At 38.1% G+C, this 20757-nt stretch overlaps 1 protein-coding gene across 2 annotated transcripts; it reads left to right on the forward strand.

The window, feature by feature from the left end:
- Positions 1-259: 259 nt before the first annotated feature.
- Positions 260-10427, forward strand: LOC139695193 (DNA repair protein RAD51 homolog 3-like). Of its 2 annotated transcripts, XM_071593863.1 has the most exons (9): positions 260-317; positions 396-549; positions 995-1107; positions 4795-4922; positions 5047-5165; positions 7734-7924; positions 8481-8612; positions 8937-9170; positions 10206-10427. In XM_071593863.1, exons 2-9 carry the CDS (start codon positions 450-452, stop codon positions 10236-10238), a joined length of 1050 nt encoding a protein of 349 aa, XP_071449964.1. In that variant the 5' UTR covers positions 260-317; positions 396-449; the 3' UTR covers positions 10239-10427. The 2 variants fall into 2 exon arrangements, with proteins under 2 accessions (XP_071449964.1, XP_071449965.1); XM_071593864.1 differs by having other exon boundaries at positions 289-549; positions 5047-5153.
- Positions 10428-20757: the final 10330 nt, after the last annotated feature.

The following is a 20757-nucleotide window of genomic DNA, read 5'->3' on the forward strand; positions in this document are numbered from 1 at the left end:
AACATTGCTTTGAATGTATTTTTACGAATCTAAATTTCAGAAGTTATTTTTCTTTAAGTTACCTTTGCATTATCCACGATAATTCCCGGACGGTTTCGTTACAACCTACTAATTGTAGACCTAGTAGTAATAGACCGTGGTTTCATGTAACCCGGGAGAAAATTTACAATGTTCGACGCTCTCCTCGAGTATTTCGTGAAGTAGTACCACCGGCACCTGTTGCGTCTTACACATGCTTTCTGCAGGGCATAAGAGATGGCAGAACTCGTCGCAGTCAGACATTTTTAGTGCGCGAGAATTATAATCAAACAGCAAGTGTATGTTACATTCAATTTGTTGGTGGATTAGGAGGTTGTTCCCTGCAAGGTGAAGCTTTTACCTTCAATTACTTCCAGAGAGTCTCCAGAATGAGAAAGCAGTGAATATATTTCTGTATCCATTCAGCGAAAATGTTGCGATCCGTTTCTACCCTTCCTATACCTCACTCTGCCGCACTGAAATTACAGGAATCAGGTTTTCAATATATTGAGGATATATTGTCAAGCGAAGGTAGAATCTCTTTCAAATCTTGAATTTAATTACATGCATTTTGCCTGAATATCGGAGAATTCATACATTCAATTTGGCTGTCAAAAATTCTCTCAAGTGAATATTTGTTAGAAATGAACGAGGACTTAAATTTTAGGCGGTAATTCTATGTGATAAGTGTGAAAAATAGCTTAAATTATAAAAGTGTGTGATGCACAGTATTTCAAGTACAGCATTTTCAAATCCGTCTATGATTTGGTGCAATTTAGCCCTTGTGTAGAATAAGGAGCTCATTCCAATTTCATGCAATTTCTATGAAATATTTCTTTGGTTACCTTTTGAAACATTTGTAATTGCTTAGAAATTTCCCAGTTCTGTTCATCGGGGAAAGTAGAGCATTGAGAATATATTTATCCTTTTATATTTGGCTTTCGTAAGACTGATGTCACTAATTTTGTCATTTTAGCTGCAAAGGAAGAAGTTAGACTTATTTTGCGACATTGGGGAAAGGATACATGGGATTCCTTGGAAAGATGGAATTCTCCACCTAAATCGGAAACGGCTCTAGAAATCTGGCAGGTATGTTGTAGTTGAGTGTAAATTGAATTTTGAATTTTCTAAATTCATGTAGCTACCGCTGGCGTCACCGATCGATTCTTGCTTAATGTGTTGGTGGAAACAGGCAACAGGAAATAATAATAGTTCTGTTTTTATTATTTTTAATTTTTCAAGTTGCTGTCTGTCATACATCGCATGTACTTTTAGTCAAGTGTGTCATTTGTTAGTTGATTTTACTAAACTCGTAAAAACACTGTATCAGCCATATGGACTGAGAGTTATTCACAGTGATAGATTTTGTCTTCAAGTGTTACAGTTCGCTCGTATATCTGGAGTAAGGCGAGGAAATTAATATTTTCCCCTGATAATACAGTAAGATGAATCAATTTCCAGCAGTCTCTTGTTATGATCTCCTTTCATAACTTCACATTGAAATGATCTCTGTTGAATTATATCCATACCTTGAAGATTGAATGTGCATCACTAAGATTATGGCATGATACGATGAGAGTTTCAGTGGAACAGGTGTTCCCTTGCGATCAAATTTTCTCCTTTTAGGTTTTAAGTGAGATCTGATGTCAAAACATGTGTGCACAGGCAGGCATTTGTTTGTAAAGTTATGTATACCTTTGTATACATGAAAACATGTACATGTATTTTTAAAATGGTTTATTATAGCTATCTCATAGCATCTAGCATTGAAGAACCAGCATCATAGGCATAACTAACTGACCTAACATGAACTAACTGAAAGTCATTGTCATACTGTAGAGGCTCGTTGTTAATGGCTGTAGAAAAAAATGCAACATGTCTGTTTGCATGCTTGACTATCAACTGCAATAATTATTGCCATTTGCTGTCTTTCTGGCTGTATAATTCAGTTATATTCTGGATAGCCATATATTTGGTGACATTTTGAAGTCATAATTATGTATTGATGAAATCATTTCAGAATACAGGGCTAAGCTGGAGACATAGCAATTTTTAACTAAGCAAGTCAATCAGATTGCAATTATTTAATTAGCAATGGGAATCATAGGTATGAGAGTAAGACTGGACTCTATATTATGATCAATTTTTTAAAATCTTATTTGCCAAATAAATTGTTGAATAGGCATTGTTGCTTGTAGGAAACAATAACAGACTGTTTTAGTCAAAATTACAAGAGTTATCAGTTAGCTCACGAAGTTAAGTCATTATTGAGGTTATAATGAAATCAATATGAGATTTATGGATTGGAGATAAATTAATGATGAGATTGTTAAACAGTAGGATGACTGAGTTATTTTAGTCTAGAGGCATCAAGTTTAGTTGATGGAATATTCTTTTATTTTGAAAAGACTATAGATAAAAAATAATATAGTAATGGTGATAATATTTTGTCTAGAAATCACATGATAGAGATGAATTTAAGACTAGATTAGTGAAAACTGATATGAAACATGGTTTTTCATTGTGTGGAAAAAAGATTATTGAGACAAGATGATAGGCATTGATCGGAGACTTGTAAAATATTGGTGTGGAGAAGGATTGAAAAGGTGAAATGGACAGAAAGGAAAACGAGCATAGGACTCTAAACATGGTGGGGAAGAGAAGGGATAATTAGGTGATATCCAAAGGAGGCAGGAAAGATGGAAGGCAGTGGCATTTTGAATAGCAGTGGGACATGATGAATGTGATAGAGGGGAGAAGGTTAAACAAGCATGGAAGGGGTAGGATATTAGTGTTGAATGGAATGAAGAAAGAGTGCAGAATTGAAGAAGGGGCTTATTGTAATGTGGGATGTCAGGGTGTTTTGTTAGGATAGACAAAGAAATATACAGAATTTCAGTCTGTGTCCATCCAAAACCTATTTTTAATGGCAGACTACCTAAAAAAAAGAAGGTATTAAAATAATTGGTGTGAGATAGTGGTGAGGGAATAAGAAGGAAAAAATAATGCTATTAAATGAACATTTTCAGAGGTCAGGAATCCGCCTTAAATGATCATGACTCTAATTAAAGTAGAAATAATATGAGTGAAACTTCTTTTACTGGGCACATCCCATTATCCAATGAACTTCAGTGATCAGCTTGAAGTTTGGTATGATAGGTTAGTGTGAGACTTATACAACATGTGAAATTAACATATCAGGGTGTTAAGGGGGCACAGTTCCTTTCCTGGTGCTACCTTAAGTTATGCATGAAGATTGTGGCACCCATAAAAATGACACAGCTTGGGAGAGGCTGAGGGTAACCAGAGATGACATCCTGAATTGAGCCCAGGACTTCCCATCAGCTCCTATGTGATCAAGCTACTGGAATACTACATCCCATTGGGTCCATAGCTCCATTGGTTACATTCTATTGAGATGTGAAATTCAGAATTGAATATTTACTATTCATATAGTTTAAAACCTGAGTCAAATTGTTTTACTAAAACTCCCTCTTCTTGGTGTCATACTTTTATCATTTTTGCATATAGTATTACAGAATGTTAAAGTTAAATAAATACAGTTTTCCTGAATCACACTTTTGCTGATGCTTACTGTCATGGGAGGGGTGATAGTTAAACCAGAAGATTTTCTTTGCTCACTGAATTATTCCCAAGTGTGTGCTCTTGCTTGTAACAGCAAGAATTTTTTGATCTTTCTTGGATTTCCAAAATTATGTTGAGACAGAGTATGGGATGCAGTAGTCCAGGGGTAGAGTGTGTGACTATCAACCACAGGGTGAGGGTTCAATTTCTGGGCAAGTCTCTGTGGGAACCCTCTGCTCCACCCAAGCTATGTGATTTTCTGGGTACCAGATCTTTCTGGGAAACCATAATCACAACGGTAAGGTACTGGCCCCCCTACCCTGATGTGTGAATTTCACATGTCGTTGAGCTTAGTACTGGGTGACCTCTACCATCACCTGCCAAACCGACCCTAAAGTGAATGGGTTAGGTTGAGGCTGATGGGTACCATTCACTAACTAACCCATTCACTTTAACCAACCTTTGGGTTGATTACTGTGTTCATGGTTTTTTATGGTTGAGACAGAAAGATTAAATTAAAACATGTCTTGGCCATCATCCTGAATAGTAGGCCAATTTTCAACGTAAAAAGCAGCATAGCCAGGATATACCAGATCTACCCCTGCCATTTGTGGGTAATTTTTGGCTGTATTGCATCATGAATGTGATAGATGATTTATATATATATTTGGAACACAATTGGATTTAAAGAGGGTAATGTCCACCAGATAAAATGGAATTTTGCTGGCAAAACATGCACTAGATATAATTCAAATTAGATCCTATGCAAAATCACTTAATTAGCATAACTCCTGAATGTAACTTATGCAGAACAATACCATGATGCCGTTGCAATACTGACAACAACCATGCAGTGACCAATTATGAGTAGGCGTGAAATGGAATCTCCATTGCTCTGAGTATGATTGATATGATTGTTCAGTCGGCAGAAGTTAGTGTTGACATAAGTGTTGAAAATGTTTCTTTAACATATTATATATTTTCAAAGGAGATTGTTGGTGAACTTCATAGTTGGTTTAAATAAGCTGAGGAATTATCTGTTGCTTATAAACAGCACTCTTAATATAACAGTTCATGTACAACTTGTGCACCAAATATCCTACAGTATATGTACAACAATATGCCTTCTTTTCAAGCAGCCAACTTCTAAAATGTCATTGTATTAAGTGCATATCTCTCCCATTTTTTCAGACTGAAGCCAAGTTGAGGAATATAATTACATTTTGTGAAGTAGTGGATGATGTCCTTGGTGGAGGGATAGCTTTAAGAAGAATTACTGAGTTTTGTGGAGCCCCAGGAACTGGAAAAACTCAATTTTGGTAACTCTGTCATTACATGGTTAATGTTTTCATTTTCAATACATGAGAAACTTAGTCAAGGAAATCTTTTTTTCCTAGTGAAATCTTCTTAGGCAAAGTTTTATTTATTTTTTTTAATTTTCAGCTTGCAGTTGTGTGTTAGTGTCCAAATTCCAAGCTGTTTTGGTGGTGTCTCTGGAGAAGCAATATATATTGATGCAGACAGTGGATTTTCACCAGATAGACTTAGAGGTACTTACAAAAGTAACTGTTCAGGTACTTTTACAACTCACATCGGTGAATCTGCAAAGAATATAAGATTTTTATTTTTAAAAAGTGATTTGAATCTTACTATTTATAACTTAAAATTTTTCTTTGACATTAAAAAAAAAGTATGTTTGCTAATTACTACATAGATTATTAATGTTGTTAATATATTTATTTGAGTGTTCTGTGAAAAAGATTTACATGCCATCACATAGCCTCTCTCAAAGAACTTCTACACTCATAATTTGAATTTTGTGATAAAAGTTATATTAGTTTATTGAAATATGTATGTGAAGTCTAATTTGAAACAGCAATTAGTCCGGAAGTTGGTTTTGATGGCTGAAGATTGCACCCAACTTTACTAAGTATACAGTGTGTGAAATTAACATATTTAGAGAATAGAGCCACTTCCTTTCCTTCATGTGACGATGGCCATAGAAATCACAAGACTCAAAAATCTCACTGACTCAAAAATGTAGTGTAAAACTGTGTGAATAGAGTGAAAGTGCTCTTGAAATAATCTATTTAATAGCAGTAAGAAGTGTGTAGAACTCTAGTGGCTAAGCCTTATTACAAGTAAGTTTTCATACAAATTCCTGCATTATAACCTGCTGTGGCAAACCAGAGGAAGTAGTGTCAGTGGCTCAAATGGTAGGCACCTGAGGTAGATTTTGCCCTCTCTCTGTCTGGCTGACCACCAATAAAAGGAGTCTGGAAACGTCCGCTTAAGGTGGAATAAGTCATTTGACCTATGTGGGATAATCATTTTTAAGTAATTATCACTGTGAAATTACTGAGATATCTGGATAAAATTTATTCTGTATATTAATTGATACTTATGTACATGTTGTAGTAAATTACAGCTATTAATATTGCTTCGTTTTGTCTCAGGAAGCCGTAGGTTGGCGTAACTTGTAGTATGGAGAAAATAGAGGCTTGCAGTGTGGTTAAGTTTGTGAATTTGAAAGATTACAATGCCCGTCAAATCCACAATGAAATGATGACTGTTTATGGAAATGATAGCCTGTCACATGATACAGTTGTGAGGTGGAAAAGTAATTATTAAACCGGCCACATGTCTCTTAAAGACAATCCAATAAATGGGAGACCATCGCTCAGACATGTTGCCACAGTGAAGAAAGTGGAGAACTTTATCTTATGAGACCAAAGGAGAAGCAGCCATCCAAATTTTTCATGAATGAGAAAATTTTTCCACATCTTACCTATTCTCCTGATCATGCATCGGGTGACTTTTTCTTATTCCCAGAATTCAAATAACCATTGTGGGGTTGGAAATTAGACAACACAAATGATATCGTTCAAGAGGTAGAACCACGGATTTTGATGCCATCTGCTGAATTCTAGAATGACACTCTTCAAAACCTCAAGACACACTTGAAGAAATATAGGATGGTGACTATGCATAGATCTCAAGTTTTGGTTTTTTAAATGGATTTTGCGCACAGCAGTACCCAAGTTTTGAACCTGGAGCCTCCAGTCAGTAATTAAGTCTTTCATCCACCAGCCTAGCATGCTGCTAAAGAGACTATGTTGCTGAATACTTTAAATTCTTTAGATCAATTGGCCATAGCTGACCTAAATTATGGATCCAGATCAAATTAGTTTTACTGATGTAGGAGGTACCTCCGAATTCCAAGGTATCCCAATTTTTTCTCTAAACGTGGAGAGTATATGATGATGTAGTTGAACTTCAAGTAAGCAGGCATTCTTTATGGGTACAAGACATGGATAGCTGCACCATACAGTGTGCTGAATTCATGTAGCTGCCACTGGAGTGATAAACTTTTAAAATAATTTAAATACCATTGCTTAGCATGCAAGAATGTATGGTCATATATTTTGTCTACTTGCTTGCTTTAACAGTCATTGAAATTGAGTGCCAATTTAATGAGATTTGCTGGGATTGTGTTCTGGATGCATGTAAAATGAGTATTCATTGTTACATGCCAGTTCAAAGAAGACCAAACATCATGGTGTGAATGCGAACCCAAGAAATTTTGGCTGTTGACCAGCTGGTTTTTCCACGGGCAAAGGTGACCCATATGGAAGCATTCATTCTGGGCATGGGATTGTGGCATTGGTGTAATGAAAAAATATATACTCTGTCAGAGAGTAATGATGAAAAGTAGCTAAAGTTTAACTCACTAATATAAGCAGTGTCACAAAATATTAGTAGACCTTAGCACTTGCAGGCACCTTGTATAAATGATATCCAGACTTCGTTTATGCTTTCCTAAAATTTTTCCTAAAAATAAGATATAATATTTTTCCTCGGTAGGTGTGACTTTCCCTGCACTTTTTTTTAATTTTCATTTCCTCATAAATATTTTCTCTCTCCCGTCATGTATTTCTAAATGTGTAACCTAAATATTCTCCCCTTGACTAAAACACACCCTCATGATGGCCTCTTCTTGAACCTTGTCTGATGCTTCTTCCCTAGCCTTCTGCTCTGCCCCTAAAGTGAAATGGTTTAACCTACTTATTTTTCAAAGATATTGCCCTATTTATAAAACACTGAATGCATCGATCCTTATGTCCTTCCAGATATTGCAAAGTCATGTGCCAAACATTGTGAAAAATTGCGGAAAGATGCATCTCCCAATGATTCAGCAAACATTGAAGAGTTTTCAGAGGAATCAATTTTAAACGGAGTGCACTACATTGCAGTGAATGACCATGTGGAACTCATGGCAACAGTCTCGCTGCTTGAAAACTTCCTTGAAAGCAATGAAAAGGTTGGCTAGAACAGTTATCACAGTTGTATACAGTGACATTGAAGTAGGTTTTATAAGTTTCCATGTCATTTGTTCACTATAAAAGAAATTCACTACTGGTTTTTGTGCATGCCAGTTTTTTCAATTGCATTTCTCCATGGGAATTCTTTATAATGTCCAGATCAAGATCTGTAATAATCTGAGTTAATACTATTCTTGCATTTAGTCATGTGTGGTAAATAGTGTACTCATATGTAGTAATGTGCAGTTTTTTCCATGAATACAAGTTGGTTAAAATGCAGTCAGTTTCATTTCTAAAGTTCTCATATGGAAATGGAATTTTTGATTTGACATTTGACATTTGACATTTTTGACATACTACAATAGCAATTCCAATGTAGCTTACATCAGGAGATCTCTAAGGGATTTAGAGGAGTGATAGATTTTATATCAGGATTTCAACTAGAAATTTCAGAAGTGAATGTTGGTAAAGTTTAAAATTTCAGTAATTGGTACTATCACTCCAAGTGAATTTTATGGTTATTGTACACTTAAGAAAAACCTTTTGGTTTTACAGGTAAAACTTGTTGTCCTTGATAGCTTGGCTTTTGTTTTCCGCTATGGTGCCACGTCTTTCAAAGACAGAACAAGACTTCTGTATCGGATCATGTCAGATTTGCAGAACCTGGCTTTGAAATTCAACATTGCTGTATGTACTCTCATAAGTTATAATTATTTCATATGTTTTTCTTTCTATTCACCTTATTATTTGAGAAAAAAATCTCAAAAAGTGAATAATATTCCATTCATGCATCACTCATTGTAAATTAGTATTCTTGGAAGTAATAATCTTTGCGTGGTGTTTTTTAATTTTTATTTCAAACTGGAGATGAACTTGTGATGCAGGAGTCAATCTCAATCTATTCCTGGCTAATTTTGGTGGTAGTATTCTGCTGTACATGTGAATTTTAGTATTAACATGCAAAGTTTTCTCAACTTTAATTGTATATTTCTGATGTTGTGATTTTGCGAGGTGGTTGTCACAAATCAGCTTACTACCTCCCTAGAAGTTTCTCTGGAAGGTGGGAGTGTCTCCAAGAGCTCCTTGATTCCTTCCCTCGGGGAAAGCTTTGCACATTTGGTTGGGTTGCGTCTCATATTGGGCCCTCCACCACCATCTGCATCATGTTCCCTCAATGGAAGTTTACCTCTCATGCTTCTAGTGGCCAAGAGTTGTGAACTACCAGCTGCCTCTGCACTTTTTGAGGTAGGTCTGTCCAATGTTTTATTGCACCATGTTAGGTGGTAGAAGGGACTATGTTGTCTCAATCTCGCCCCAATAAAGACATTTTATTATTATTATTAAAGTCAGAACAGTGGTACTGATATACTTTACTACTGTCTAATTTGTTAATGGAGTTTCTTTTAGCCCAGGGAGTATGTTTTCAAGGTTTAGATTAAAGTACAAAGCCAAGCTTAAGCCTAGTCTTGGCATATTTTAGCTCTTTTTCTGAGGCTGGGCTGGTATATTTAATGCAATGCCAAGAACTCTCTTCCTCTGAGATGAGGGTGTACAGGGTCTGTCCCAAAAATAATTAGAATAAATCCAGGAAAAAAATGTATTGCAGATGAAAGTACATATTACCAAAAAAGTCTTCAAAATAGCCTCCTTGTACATCAGCACATCGATGCCAGCACCTCTTAAGTTGCAGTATGCTTCCTGGGAGGCATCGATGGGAGCCTTGTACAAGAACCTCATCACAGTCTCTTTGACAGTATCCAGCATTCGAAAATAGTTGCCTTTCAGTTATTAGGGACAAAAAGAAGTACGGCAGTGCCAAATCGAGGCTGTAGGGTCAGCATTGCCACCTTTTGCTCGGCCAGATACTCAGGGTCACTTAGGAAGGTAGTGTGGGAAGGCACATTGTCATGGTGCAGCTCCCATTGGGTAAAGATCTCCACTGTGGCTCCATCTCAATTTTTTGTGGATAACACTTTTTTGAAGAAAAAGATGATGGGAAAAAGAATGCTTATTTTTGGGACAGATCCTGCAAAATGTGCTCAATGCAAATTTTCTTTGTTTTATAGCTAGTTTGTGTTCAATTAATTGTTTATCACAGCTATAGGTTGTCATTTTTTATCATGCTTGCCTACTCGTAGGGTGGATAAATTTTGTATTCCATTGGTATATGACCTCATACAGATAAATATTACTTGGTGAGAATTATCTTTCATATTTATGGCCTTACTCTGCATGCCTTTGTGTTAAATATTTTTATAAAACTGTTCCCTTTATATGCAGGTGGAAGAAGGAGGGATTCGTGATGCTGCATAAGTTTGAGTCTTCGTGTGAACCATAGAATAATTAGAATGTGAGCATCATCTAGTTCATGGATGGAAATGGACCAGGTATAAACCTTGAAAATATCCAGGATTTTTGACTCGTGCCTCCAAGAATGTGGTGATATAAATTTGTTAAGTTAATGTTGTGTCATAGATATTTTTGTGGCTGAATCTTGTAATGTCTGTCATGGTATGTTCCTTACATATTACAAATTTTTATGCAAAAATGAATTTTTTATATATTATGTATTATTGTTTGGAATGCATCATAAAAGAAAGTTATTTTGTTTTACTATTGCTTCAATGATTTTACTGTTGATTGATAGTCAACATTGGCTATGTGTTGTTTAAAGTGGTGGCCTCAAAACCCTGACCAAGTGATCTTATATGCTCTTTACGAGGGCGGTTCAATAAGTACCCGTGTTTGACGACAAAGGGCGTTCCTGAGGGAAGTTTATGCTATCATCTTGTGCTGCCATCCATCAAACGATGGTGAAACGAATTTAAGACTCAATTAAAGATTAGTTTGGATTTAGCAGCCATTCAAGATGTGTTTCGTGATTTTTGCTAAGATGGAAAAAGAGCAGTATCGTTCGGTAATTTGCTTTTTGTTTTTGAATGGGAAGAATAGCGAGAAGATAAAAGCAAAGTTGGATGCTGTTTATGGGGACACTTCGCCATCTATGACCAGTTAGATATTGGTTCAACAAATTTAAACGTGGGTGAACATCTGTTTTTGATGAGGAGCGACCAGGATGCCCGGCAGACGTGGTTACCGAGGAAATCATTCAAAAAGTCCACGCCATGATTCTTGCTGATCAACGAACGAAAGTGCGTGAAGTAGCAGAGGCGTGGGTGTGTCGACCGGAACGGCAATTAATATTTTACATGATAAGATGGCGATGAAAATATTGCCGGCCCGATGGGTGCCGCGATTGCTCACGGTGGACAACAAGCTGATCCGGCTGTCAACTTCGAAACAGTGTTTGCAGCAATTTAAGCGAGATCCCAAAGTGTTTTTGCGTCGATTTATCACTGTTGATGGAACCTGGATTCATCATTACATACCAGAAACTAAGCAACAATCAAAACAATGGATTTCTCCCGGTGAATCTGCTCCAAAGAAGGCGAAGATTGGCCAAAAAGGTCATGGCGAGGGTTTTTTGGGATGCAAATGGCATCATCCTCATGGATTTTTTAGAAAAAGGAAGAACGATCACTGGGAAATACTACAGTGAGTTATGGGACCGCTTTGACAAAAAATTAAAGTAGACACGGCCACATTTGGCGAAAAAGAAGGTGCTCTTTCACCACGATAACGCACCAGCACATACATCCAGAGTTGTCGCTGCCAAACTTCATGAACTACGTTATGAATTGCTGCCGCACCCCCGTATTCACCCGATCTTGCTCCCTGCGACTTTTTTCTTATTCCCCAACATGAAGAAATGGCTTGTGGGAAAAAATTTAGCTCAAACGAGGAAGTTATCGCACAGAGGCATATTTTGGAGAGTTCGACAAATCCTATTTTTTGGAGGGGTTAAAAAAATGGCCGGAACGTTGAGAGAAGTCCATCTTTCTAAAAGGGAACCATGTTGAAAAATTTTTTTGAAAAAATAGTTTCTTCATTTCTAACACAGGTACTTATTGAACCGCCCTCGTAATATGTATAAAGTGAATTAAAAATTGAATTGTCTTTCCTCCACATCAAATACAATCTTGACATGGTGGAAGGACTTGTTCATTTTGATGACTCTTATGATTGTACGTTTGGGAACAATAGTAATTTCTCCTCTGCAGGATTACCCATTCTAAGCAAAGCAAGCAATTTGAAATTCTAGAACATGGTTTCGCGGCCAATGAAAGTTTAGCCTGTGGAATGTTTGCTCAAATTTTGCCGCTAATAGATGATCACTTAAAATGTGTGGCTACTACACTTTGAAGTACTTATGACTTTGCATCATAGGTAATTTAAAAAGTTCTCACAATGAAATAGAAATAATCGGCTTACCTCACTGAAACTTATTTATTTTTCAATTTAGTCTCCTTGTAAAACTAATGCACTTGGTCCAGCGATGTCCCCATGTTTTGATCCCATCTGAAAAACCAGATTACTGCAGGCCTGCTAAATACCCATCTAAGAGGGTCATCCGGAAAGTAGTACCCGTTCGTGCCGCATGAAGTGCTGACGACGCGAGTAGCCGCTGGACGAGGTCAGATAGCTTCAGTGGCTTGTCTGCCTTCTCTGAGCCAAGTTGCGTGACGCTAGCACTGCCTGTGTTGTTTCTGTGATTGTTTACAATGTTTAAAAAAATTGAGAACGCCGCCAGTTGTGAAGTGAGGGCAGTGATTAAATTCCTCAATGCAAGAAACGTTCGCCCATGTGATATTCATCGCCAATTAAAGGAGGTGTATGGAGACAATGTAATGGACGAGTCGTCTGTTCGGCGGTGGTGTCGCAACTTCAACATGGGGAGGGGGAACACACACGACGATGAGCGTTCGGGGAGACCGTCTGTCATTACAGACCAACTGGTGAGCTCAGTTGACGAATTCGTGAGGAACGATCACAATTGATGACATCTGTGAGCATTTTCCCAATGTTTCTCGAACAATTGTTCATGGAATTGTTAAACACCATCTGCATTATGCAAAAATTTGTGCAAGATGGGTCCCTCGCGTATCTCAATGAGCTGGCGGCGAAGGACTATGCAGCAGGAATACAGAAACTTGTCACACGTTATGACAAATGCCTTAATTTGCTTGGAGATTATGTTGAGAAGTAGTTTAAAGTATCCTCTTTCAAATAAAATTTTTTATGTTTGTTAATATTTACTTTTGTGTCTTTATTTCACGAACGGGTACTACTTTCCGGATGACCCTCGTACTTCAGTTGTTGGTTCTTTTTTTGAAGAGAATTTCTGTCCACCAAGGATAATGTTGAGCTCGGGGAAGAGATGAAAATCTGATGGAGCTGAATTAGGTCGGTGTAACAACAATTCGTATCTTAGTACACATATTTTTGCCTTGGTAATGACCCTTGAGTATGAGCTTGCATTGTCTTTATGAAAGATGACTTTCTTCCTTGCCAAACCTGGCCTTTTTTTCATGTATCTTTTTCTGTAGGTGGTCCAGGAGGTTAACGTAGTATTCTCTAGTAATTGTTTGACCTGTGGGGAAAAAATCTGTCAGCAGAATCCCTTTCACATCCCAGAAAACTGAAGCTATCACCTTTCAAACTTACCAAATTGCCATTGTTTTCTTTGGTGGTTGTGAATGAACATGTTGTCACTACTTAGACTGCAGTTTTGTATGGGGTATAGTAGTGGATCCAAGTTTCTTCTGTGGTCAATATTTGGCTGAGAAAATCTTGTTGGTTGCTGTATTAAATGTATTAACTTTGTGGAAATTCATCGTCAATGAAGTACAAAAGAACAAAACAATGGATCTTTCTGCCAAATTTTTCATTAGGTATGATTAGTTTCAATGCATCAGCAGCATCTGCGGATGACACCAATGTGCTGAAACTAGTCATACCTAATAAAAAATTTGGTGGAAAGATACATTGTTCAGTTTTTTTCTACTTTAATGTTGTTGGTTGCTCTTAAAATGAGTCAAACATGGTTTGGAAATTTTCTGATGTATTTGTGATCCTGCATCAAGAGTCGCAGTACCCATCTTGAAGGTAATTTGCTCATATCCAATGTCAATGTTAAAATGTGATATGCTCATTCAGATGATGTCCCTACAGCTTCAGCGATTTCTCGCACTTTCAGTTGGCAATCCTCCATGACCATTTTAAGCACTTTTGCAATGATTTCTGGGGTGATGGTACATTTTGGCCAACCACTACTCGGATCATCGTCTAAGCTGTCCTGACCACACTTTAACTTGTTTGTCCACTTGGCAGCAGTTGAGTATGAAGGAGCAGAGTCCCCGAAAGTCTTCTGAAGGGTCAGCATGAATTACCTTTGCTTTCATACCTTTCTTTATGCAGTATTTAATCACTGATGGAATCTCAATTTTTTTCATCTTCCCAAACCACTAAATGGGAACAACAACAGAGAGGCATCTGCACCACAGATCTCTTCCCAGAGCACTGATGCATTATGTTTACTCATAAAGGATTACTTATTACTACATGGGAAACTTGTTTTGCTAGCGCTGAAATCTGGTGGTGGTTTTGAGAATATTTCAAACTACCCTCATAATTCAATATAAGGCCAGGTATGGAAAGATGAAGTCAAAGTTTGATTTTTTTGAAATAGAAATACCATCAAATCCTAAACTAAGTCATGGTTCCTTACCTCATTGGAGTGCAAAAGTATTTAATGCCCTAAATTACCTCTATTCATGTTCAACGGATAATACTTGTCAAATTTATTTCCAAAGGATGTCAGAGGTGTGTCAGCAATGCTTCAATAGTAGAGTGTAGTGGGGTATTAATCATGGTGGAGAGGGGTTTTACAAATATTGACAGGTGCAAACCAGTTAGACCTCCAAGATTTGCCTCCACTAAGTGGCTTAGCTGTCATCAGGGAGACACAGCAAATAGCTAGGCTAAGTACACATTAGGAACATATTCTCATTAGGTTTAGGAAATTGAAATATCTATGGCCTCTTGTCTGTCTTTATCGCAATGTTATCTCAAAAACTGATGACACTGCTGTCATAGCATGTGCCAATATGCATGGTCAGGTTAAGATTATTTAATGCAATTACAAGAAATAAATATATATATCAAAGAAATGAAAGTTTTTTTGCTGTACATAGATACATACATAATATTGATTTTTTACTAGCAGTGCATATACAGCTTTGTTAATCTTTAATTTGTACTAAGGGGGGTGTGGTAGTCCAGTGGGTAGAGTGCTGGGCTACTGACCAGAGGGCTCTGGTTTGATTCCAGGTGATGCCTCTAAGCACCCTCAGCTACACTCAAGCTGTGTGATTTTTCAGACACCAGATCTTCAAAGTGCCCACCTATCATTAATGATGCAAATGCTTGGCTCTTGGTTGCCTCCCATAATTATTACTGCTACAAACTGGGTTCCCTACCCTGATACGTGTTTCACATGCTGTTGGGCTACTAGGTGAGCCCTACCCTCACCTATTGAATCAAACTTCGGGTTGGCAACTGTGGTTTTGGTAGATTTTTGTTAGAAGTTTCATCTTTTCTACTGCTTCTCTAATGAGTCTTGGGAAAAAGTGTTTTTCTCTAGCTAGTACTTAAGTTTTGTTGAACTCAATTGTGTCTCCTGGTTTCAACCACGCTTGTTCAGCGATTGTTGAGAGTTGTAACTATTTCTTACCTGTGGCCCTGCAGTGATCCTTAATTCTGCATCTTTACTCTCAAACAAAAGTGCTGCATATAGAAAAATGCTATTTCCCGTGACTCATAAGAGAAGCAGTAGAAATAATGAAAAATCTAAATATTTTCAAACTTGAGGACAGTGACATCCTAACTTCAACGTGGAAGAGAGTAATTTCACCCTATCACCAAGAAACAGCCAATCAGAATGCTCTGGGCCAGCCTGCATCTCCTATGAAGAGCGGCAAAATTGCAACAAAGATCGCTTCGTCCTGAAGATGCCTCCAGGGCTGGGGGCAAAACTGGTGTTCAAAAAGCCAACCAATGGGACAGTGATTCTTGGAAGCGGCATGGAATCTTCATCCGACAGATTAGATTAAGATAAAATCAATCTTTAGGCCGAAGCCTTAAGATTAATTTCATGTATGAATTGTGTTACTAATAGTTTTGATCTTTTCCCTACCTGACCGGTAGTGTGCAACCCACAATGCATTTTCTTATTGCGTGAATGTATAGAAATTAGGATAGAATCATAAACAACTTGAAAATCTCGGGCGATTTTCTAAACACGAATATTTTTTCTGCAAAATAAAATTGTGATATAATTTTTGCAAAAACAAAATACCTTGTCATTAATCTCTCGTTTTTTGCATTAAAGGACGTTTGTGTAAGCTTCAAAGTATCAAACTTCCTACCTCATGAATATCTCATTGCTCGAATTTTCTTGTAGCTAATCCTCATTCCATTCCTCTTCCATTCTTCCTGAAAAGAACTTAGTAATAATTCCAATTCCTTGGCTCTCTGACTCACTATTGCTTGATCTATGAAAATCTGAACTGATTTAATCATTACACTGCCTACCTTTTATTCCCAGGTCAAGAACTTCCCATGTGAATCTTTCTTACTCCCCTTCCAATCACTTCTCGTACCGATTCTCCCTTTGTTACCCTCCTCTGATTCATGTAAACTTTTCTAACAAGTCCCCTATCCCTCAAGTCTCCTACTATACTCCACAATAACTCTATTGATTTTGCCCACTATACTGTCAAATGCCTGGCTTCCCACCCTGAGGGCGCGGGTTGAAATCCCGGCGGTGTTGAATATTTTTCAGAGGTATCTCGATCCCTACTTGAGGTGCTTTGTGGAGGGCACTTTGAGCGAGTACGCCGTCCGTCGGATGGGACGTTAAGCTGCGGACCCCTTGGCGCCTTTCGTAAAGAGCAGGCTAATGCCGACACCGGGTTTCTCTCCTCCCTTCACCCTTTCCTGTCCATCCCCTATGGCACAAATGACGTTAGCTGTCGGTCGCCTCCCCTAAAAACTACTACTGTCAAATGCCCTCTTAAAATTTATGAAGAGCATAAAGACAGCCTAGTTATAAATTATATTCCTTTCTACTGATGTCTACATCACTGCATTGAAATCAATGAAATTCCTCTCCCCTTTCTGAAGCCAAAATGATCTTTACCAAGGTATTTGTTCGCACTATTTTGTAATCTTCAATTAATGATACTTAGGACTATTTTTCTGTATGTTAAATAAAACTTATCCTCACTTACATGTACAGCTGCTTTACATTCTTCAGGATTGGTATCAATATCGATCAAAGGAAATCTTCTGGCCATATTTATTTTTCACAAATACTGTGTATAGTAAGTGAGAAGAATCCCTTCCTTTTATTTTTCCTTAAACTCTTGGAGTAATTCCGCACATATATTATCTTTACACACTGCCTTGTATGAATTCATATCCCCCAGCATTTTTTATCTTGATATCTAGTACTCCTCAACCCAGGCTATCCTCACCACTCTTATATTCCCTTTCTATTTCTGAACTGGCCGGCTTAATATCTTTAGCATAAAGCTAATATTCTCTTCACCATCCTTAAATCCCTTTTGGCTCTATTAACAACGTTTGTGCCTTGAAAAAAGTATTTAAGATGGCGACTGTCGATAATATTTGCTCCGAGACTGCTGAAAGCCAGCATCCGCTCCCGGGAAGCTGTGCGAATTGATCACACTGTTCCTAAACCTGTGCCTAACCAGAATATAATCTAGCTGGTACCTCTCTGAATCACCTGGCATTTTCCATGTATACCTGCGTCTTTTGTGGTGTCTAAACCAAGTGTTGGTGATGACTAACCCCTGTCTCCTGCAGAACTCAACTGCTTTCTCCCCGCGGTCATTCCTCATGCCTAAACCGTAGTCGACCACCCCATCACCATCTCTTTCTTTGCCTACCACCGCATTCCAACCCCCCATCACTATCAAATGTTTCCCAGCGGGGACACACGCGATTATGTCCTCTAACTGATCGTATATCCTATCGACCTCTTCCTCCGCATGGTTGCTCGGTGGCATGTATACCTGAATAATAACCAAGTTCGTCGGTTCTGCTTTTATCTCTACTAGTAGTATTCTATCCGTTACCTGCTCTATGTTGACTACGCTTCTTCCTACCTCTTCATTTAATACTATGGCCACCCCTCGTCGGCTCTCGTCCCCACCGCTGTATATTATTCTATACTTATCACTCCAGTAATCCCCGCTATCTTTCCATCTCACCTCGCATAGACCTAAAATATTTCCCCTTTCCATCTCTCGTTTAACATTCTCCAATTTCCCTGTCCTCATCATTGTCCTAACATTCCACGTTCCTATTCTAACTAATTTGGTCTTCTTCACCTGCGTCTTCTGTCCTGCTGCTTCCGATTTTCCCTTGCAAGGGTTTAGCGGGATGACAACCACGGAAGCCTTGCCTCCCCCGCTGCCGGGCACGACACACGGCTGATTGGGGCGAGCCCCGTAGTTGCCAGGACTCATATTCTCTGTAGTGACCATCATATTTATCTTGGGAATGATAATTGAGGTGGTTTCCCGTTGCCTTCCTTAATAGTGTTTTTAACATGACACCATCGCTCAATGGTCGCCCCACTGGGGTCAGATGCCTTTGCAGCCGCCTTACTGAGGGACAGACGCTGAGTGGACTACCTTTCGCCTGGCTCCTAACCTTCGACCTATCTTGGCATGGGTGACCCTACCAATATATATATATATATATATATATATATATATATATATATATATCATCAACTATTGCGGAATGAGAATCAGTACATTGTTAATATTCAAGGCATATAACTCATTAGGGTAACTTTATACACAGTGGTTTCCAGGGGATGTTTTGACAACTGTTTTGGTTTCAAGATCTGTGGTGAACTGCTGAGAGGGACTTATCGTGGGGATGGTTTTGCATTCCTCCTTAGGAAGCTATTGTGACCATGACCAAAGATTTGATACCCAATATATAGAGCATCAAATCTAGTCCTTGGTTTTGGATATTTTTGGTTCTACCAGCTTTAGTAGACGATTGTAAGGTGTTTAATACAATCTGAGGGACACGTATGCTTACGCCCCCCAGTATGCTTAAGTATGACTCGAGAAATGCAGACGAAATGTATTAAGACTACGCTTTCATGTTACTAAACCGAAATAGAATCGCTACGCACAAAATCAATAATTCAACCCTGGAAGTTTAAGCTAGAGCAATTATTTTAATACAATGTTCAAGATGAGCGAATAGTATACCAAATTTTCACTATATGCATGTTAAATTTTCTCAAAGAAATAGGTAATTACCAAGATCATGTTAGACAAGCGCAGAAGGCGACAGTGGATCGTTGTTGACATTGCCAATTGATGACGTCCATATCTATGGTAACTTTTTTCAACAATAAACAGTTTATTTACATTCCTGAAAATTCGTGATAATTTTAGAAATTTTAACAAACAGAGGAAATGGCAGCAGTTAAGTCATCAAACTTTATATTCGGTTCAACTCCGGTAGGCGCAGTTCTTTCCACAAAATTCGTTGGGTAAATTGTATTATTCAACGTCCCAGCTAATTCTTAAACAATGACATAAACATTTGTTCATGATGAGGGATTATCTTAAATCGTTCATTATTTTGCTAAATAGGTCGACAGCATATAATTTTTGCACAGACAGAGTGCTTTTTCTCATGAGTAAAATTTTACGAGATTTAGATGCGGATGCTCGAAATATTCCGAGGCGATTTGGAGAGGTAAGCTGCTTCTTCTCTTTCACTTATTAGGGCGCTCAAAACTTCGTTTTAGAGCATATATCCTAATGGCTCACCCTCTTAAGAGGACAATTATTACCAAATTGATTAGCGACTCCTCAGAAAAGTAGGTACGCAATACGCGATAAGACCAGGAGGCGTCCTAACCTAGTAGATGATACGGCGTTTGGCTATTGACCATAGGGTCCTAATGGTGATGCCTTTGGACAACGCCTGAGGCCTAAGTTGAGTGCTTTTGTTTTTTTGTAATTTTGTTTTAGTTTTTTGGGTATCGAAACATACTACGGAGCCGTGAGCGATTATTCGTCTCGGGTTGTTAATCAGAGAATTAGTTTGCCCGGAGTAACCGAACTTAGCAAGTTCCAACCCTAAATTTACTGCCAAATTTAATTGTTGTACCTACTGTCTATAAAATATCCTGCATGGAGATATGAATGGGGTGCTAGCTTCATTCTGATATATTTTACTCAAAAGTTTTCCATTTTGTATGTTATTTTAATCAATTAAATAAAAAGGTATAGGGCTACTGCCTCTCTAACGGATAATTAGCAACCTATCCTTCCGCGGGAAACCCTAAAAAATACACCGGACCTTTATAGGGTTTCGTAGAATTCTTAGGCCACCCTACTCAAGTATACTTTTCTACATCCTTCCAAGTGTCGTCGTTATTATTCATGGCCTCTTATACTTCTAGTATTCTTGTTCATTGCGCAGATTGCCTCTTTTTCTAAAGATCGCCCCACCATCCGCAACCTGGTGGACGCATTCTGTGGCTTACAATTCACCCAAGACACCACAAATGGAATAGGCAAATAAAACTGGCTTTGTGGCGTAAACGTACGAATATCACACACATCATAGAACGTGTATAAGTATGGGCGAGCTTTGTCAGATCCAATCAACAGACGCTCGAGCTTTAGAATAGGATAAAAAAGAGCTATTATGCTATATACTCGTATAAAGTTACAACTCATTCACCCGTTATAAATTACTGCGCTAAAAAAATTCCCTGTCGATTTCCTTATAAGATCTTTCATCGGCCATAAATTACAATTAAATCATATACTGGTACGCGTATGCACGCTGCTGGGCTTCACAA

The sequence above is a fragment of the Hetaerina americana genome, unplaced genomic scaffold (assembly GCF_022747635.1).
Source record: "Hetaerina americana unplaced genomic scaffold, ioHetAmer1.1.p SCAF_6, whole genome shotgun sequence".
Taxonomy (NCBI): domain Eukaryota; kingdom Metazoa; phylum Arthropoda; class Insecta; order Odonata; family Calopterygidae; genus Hetaerina; species Hetaerina americana.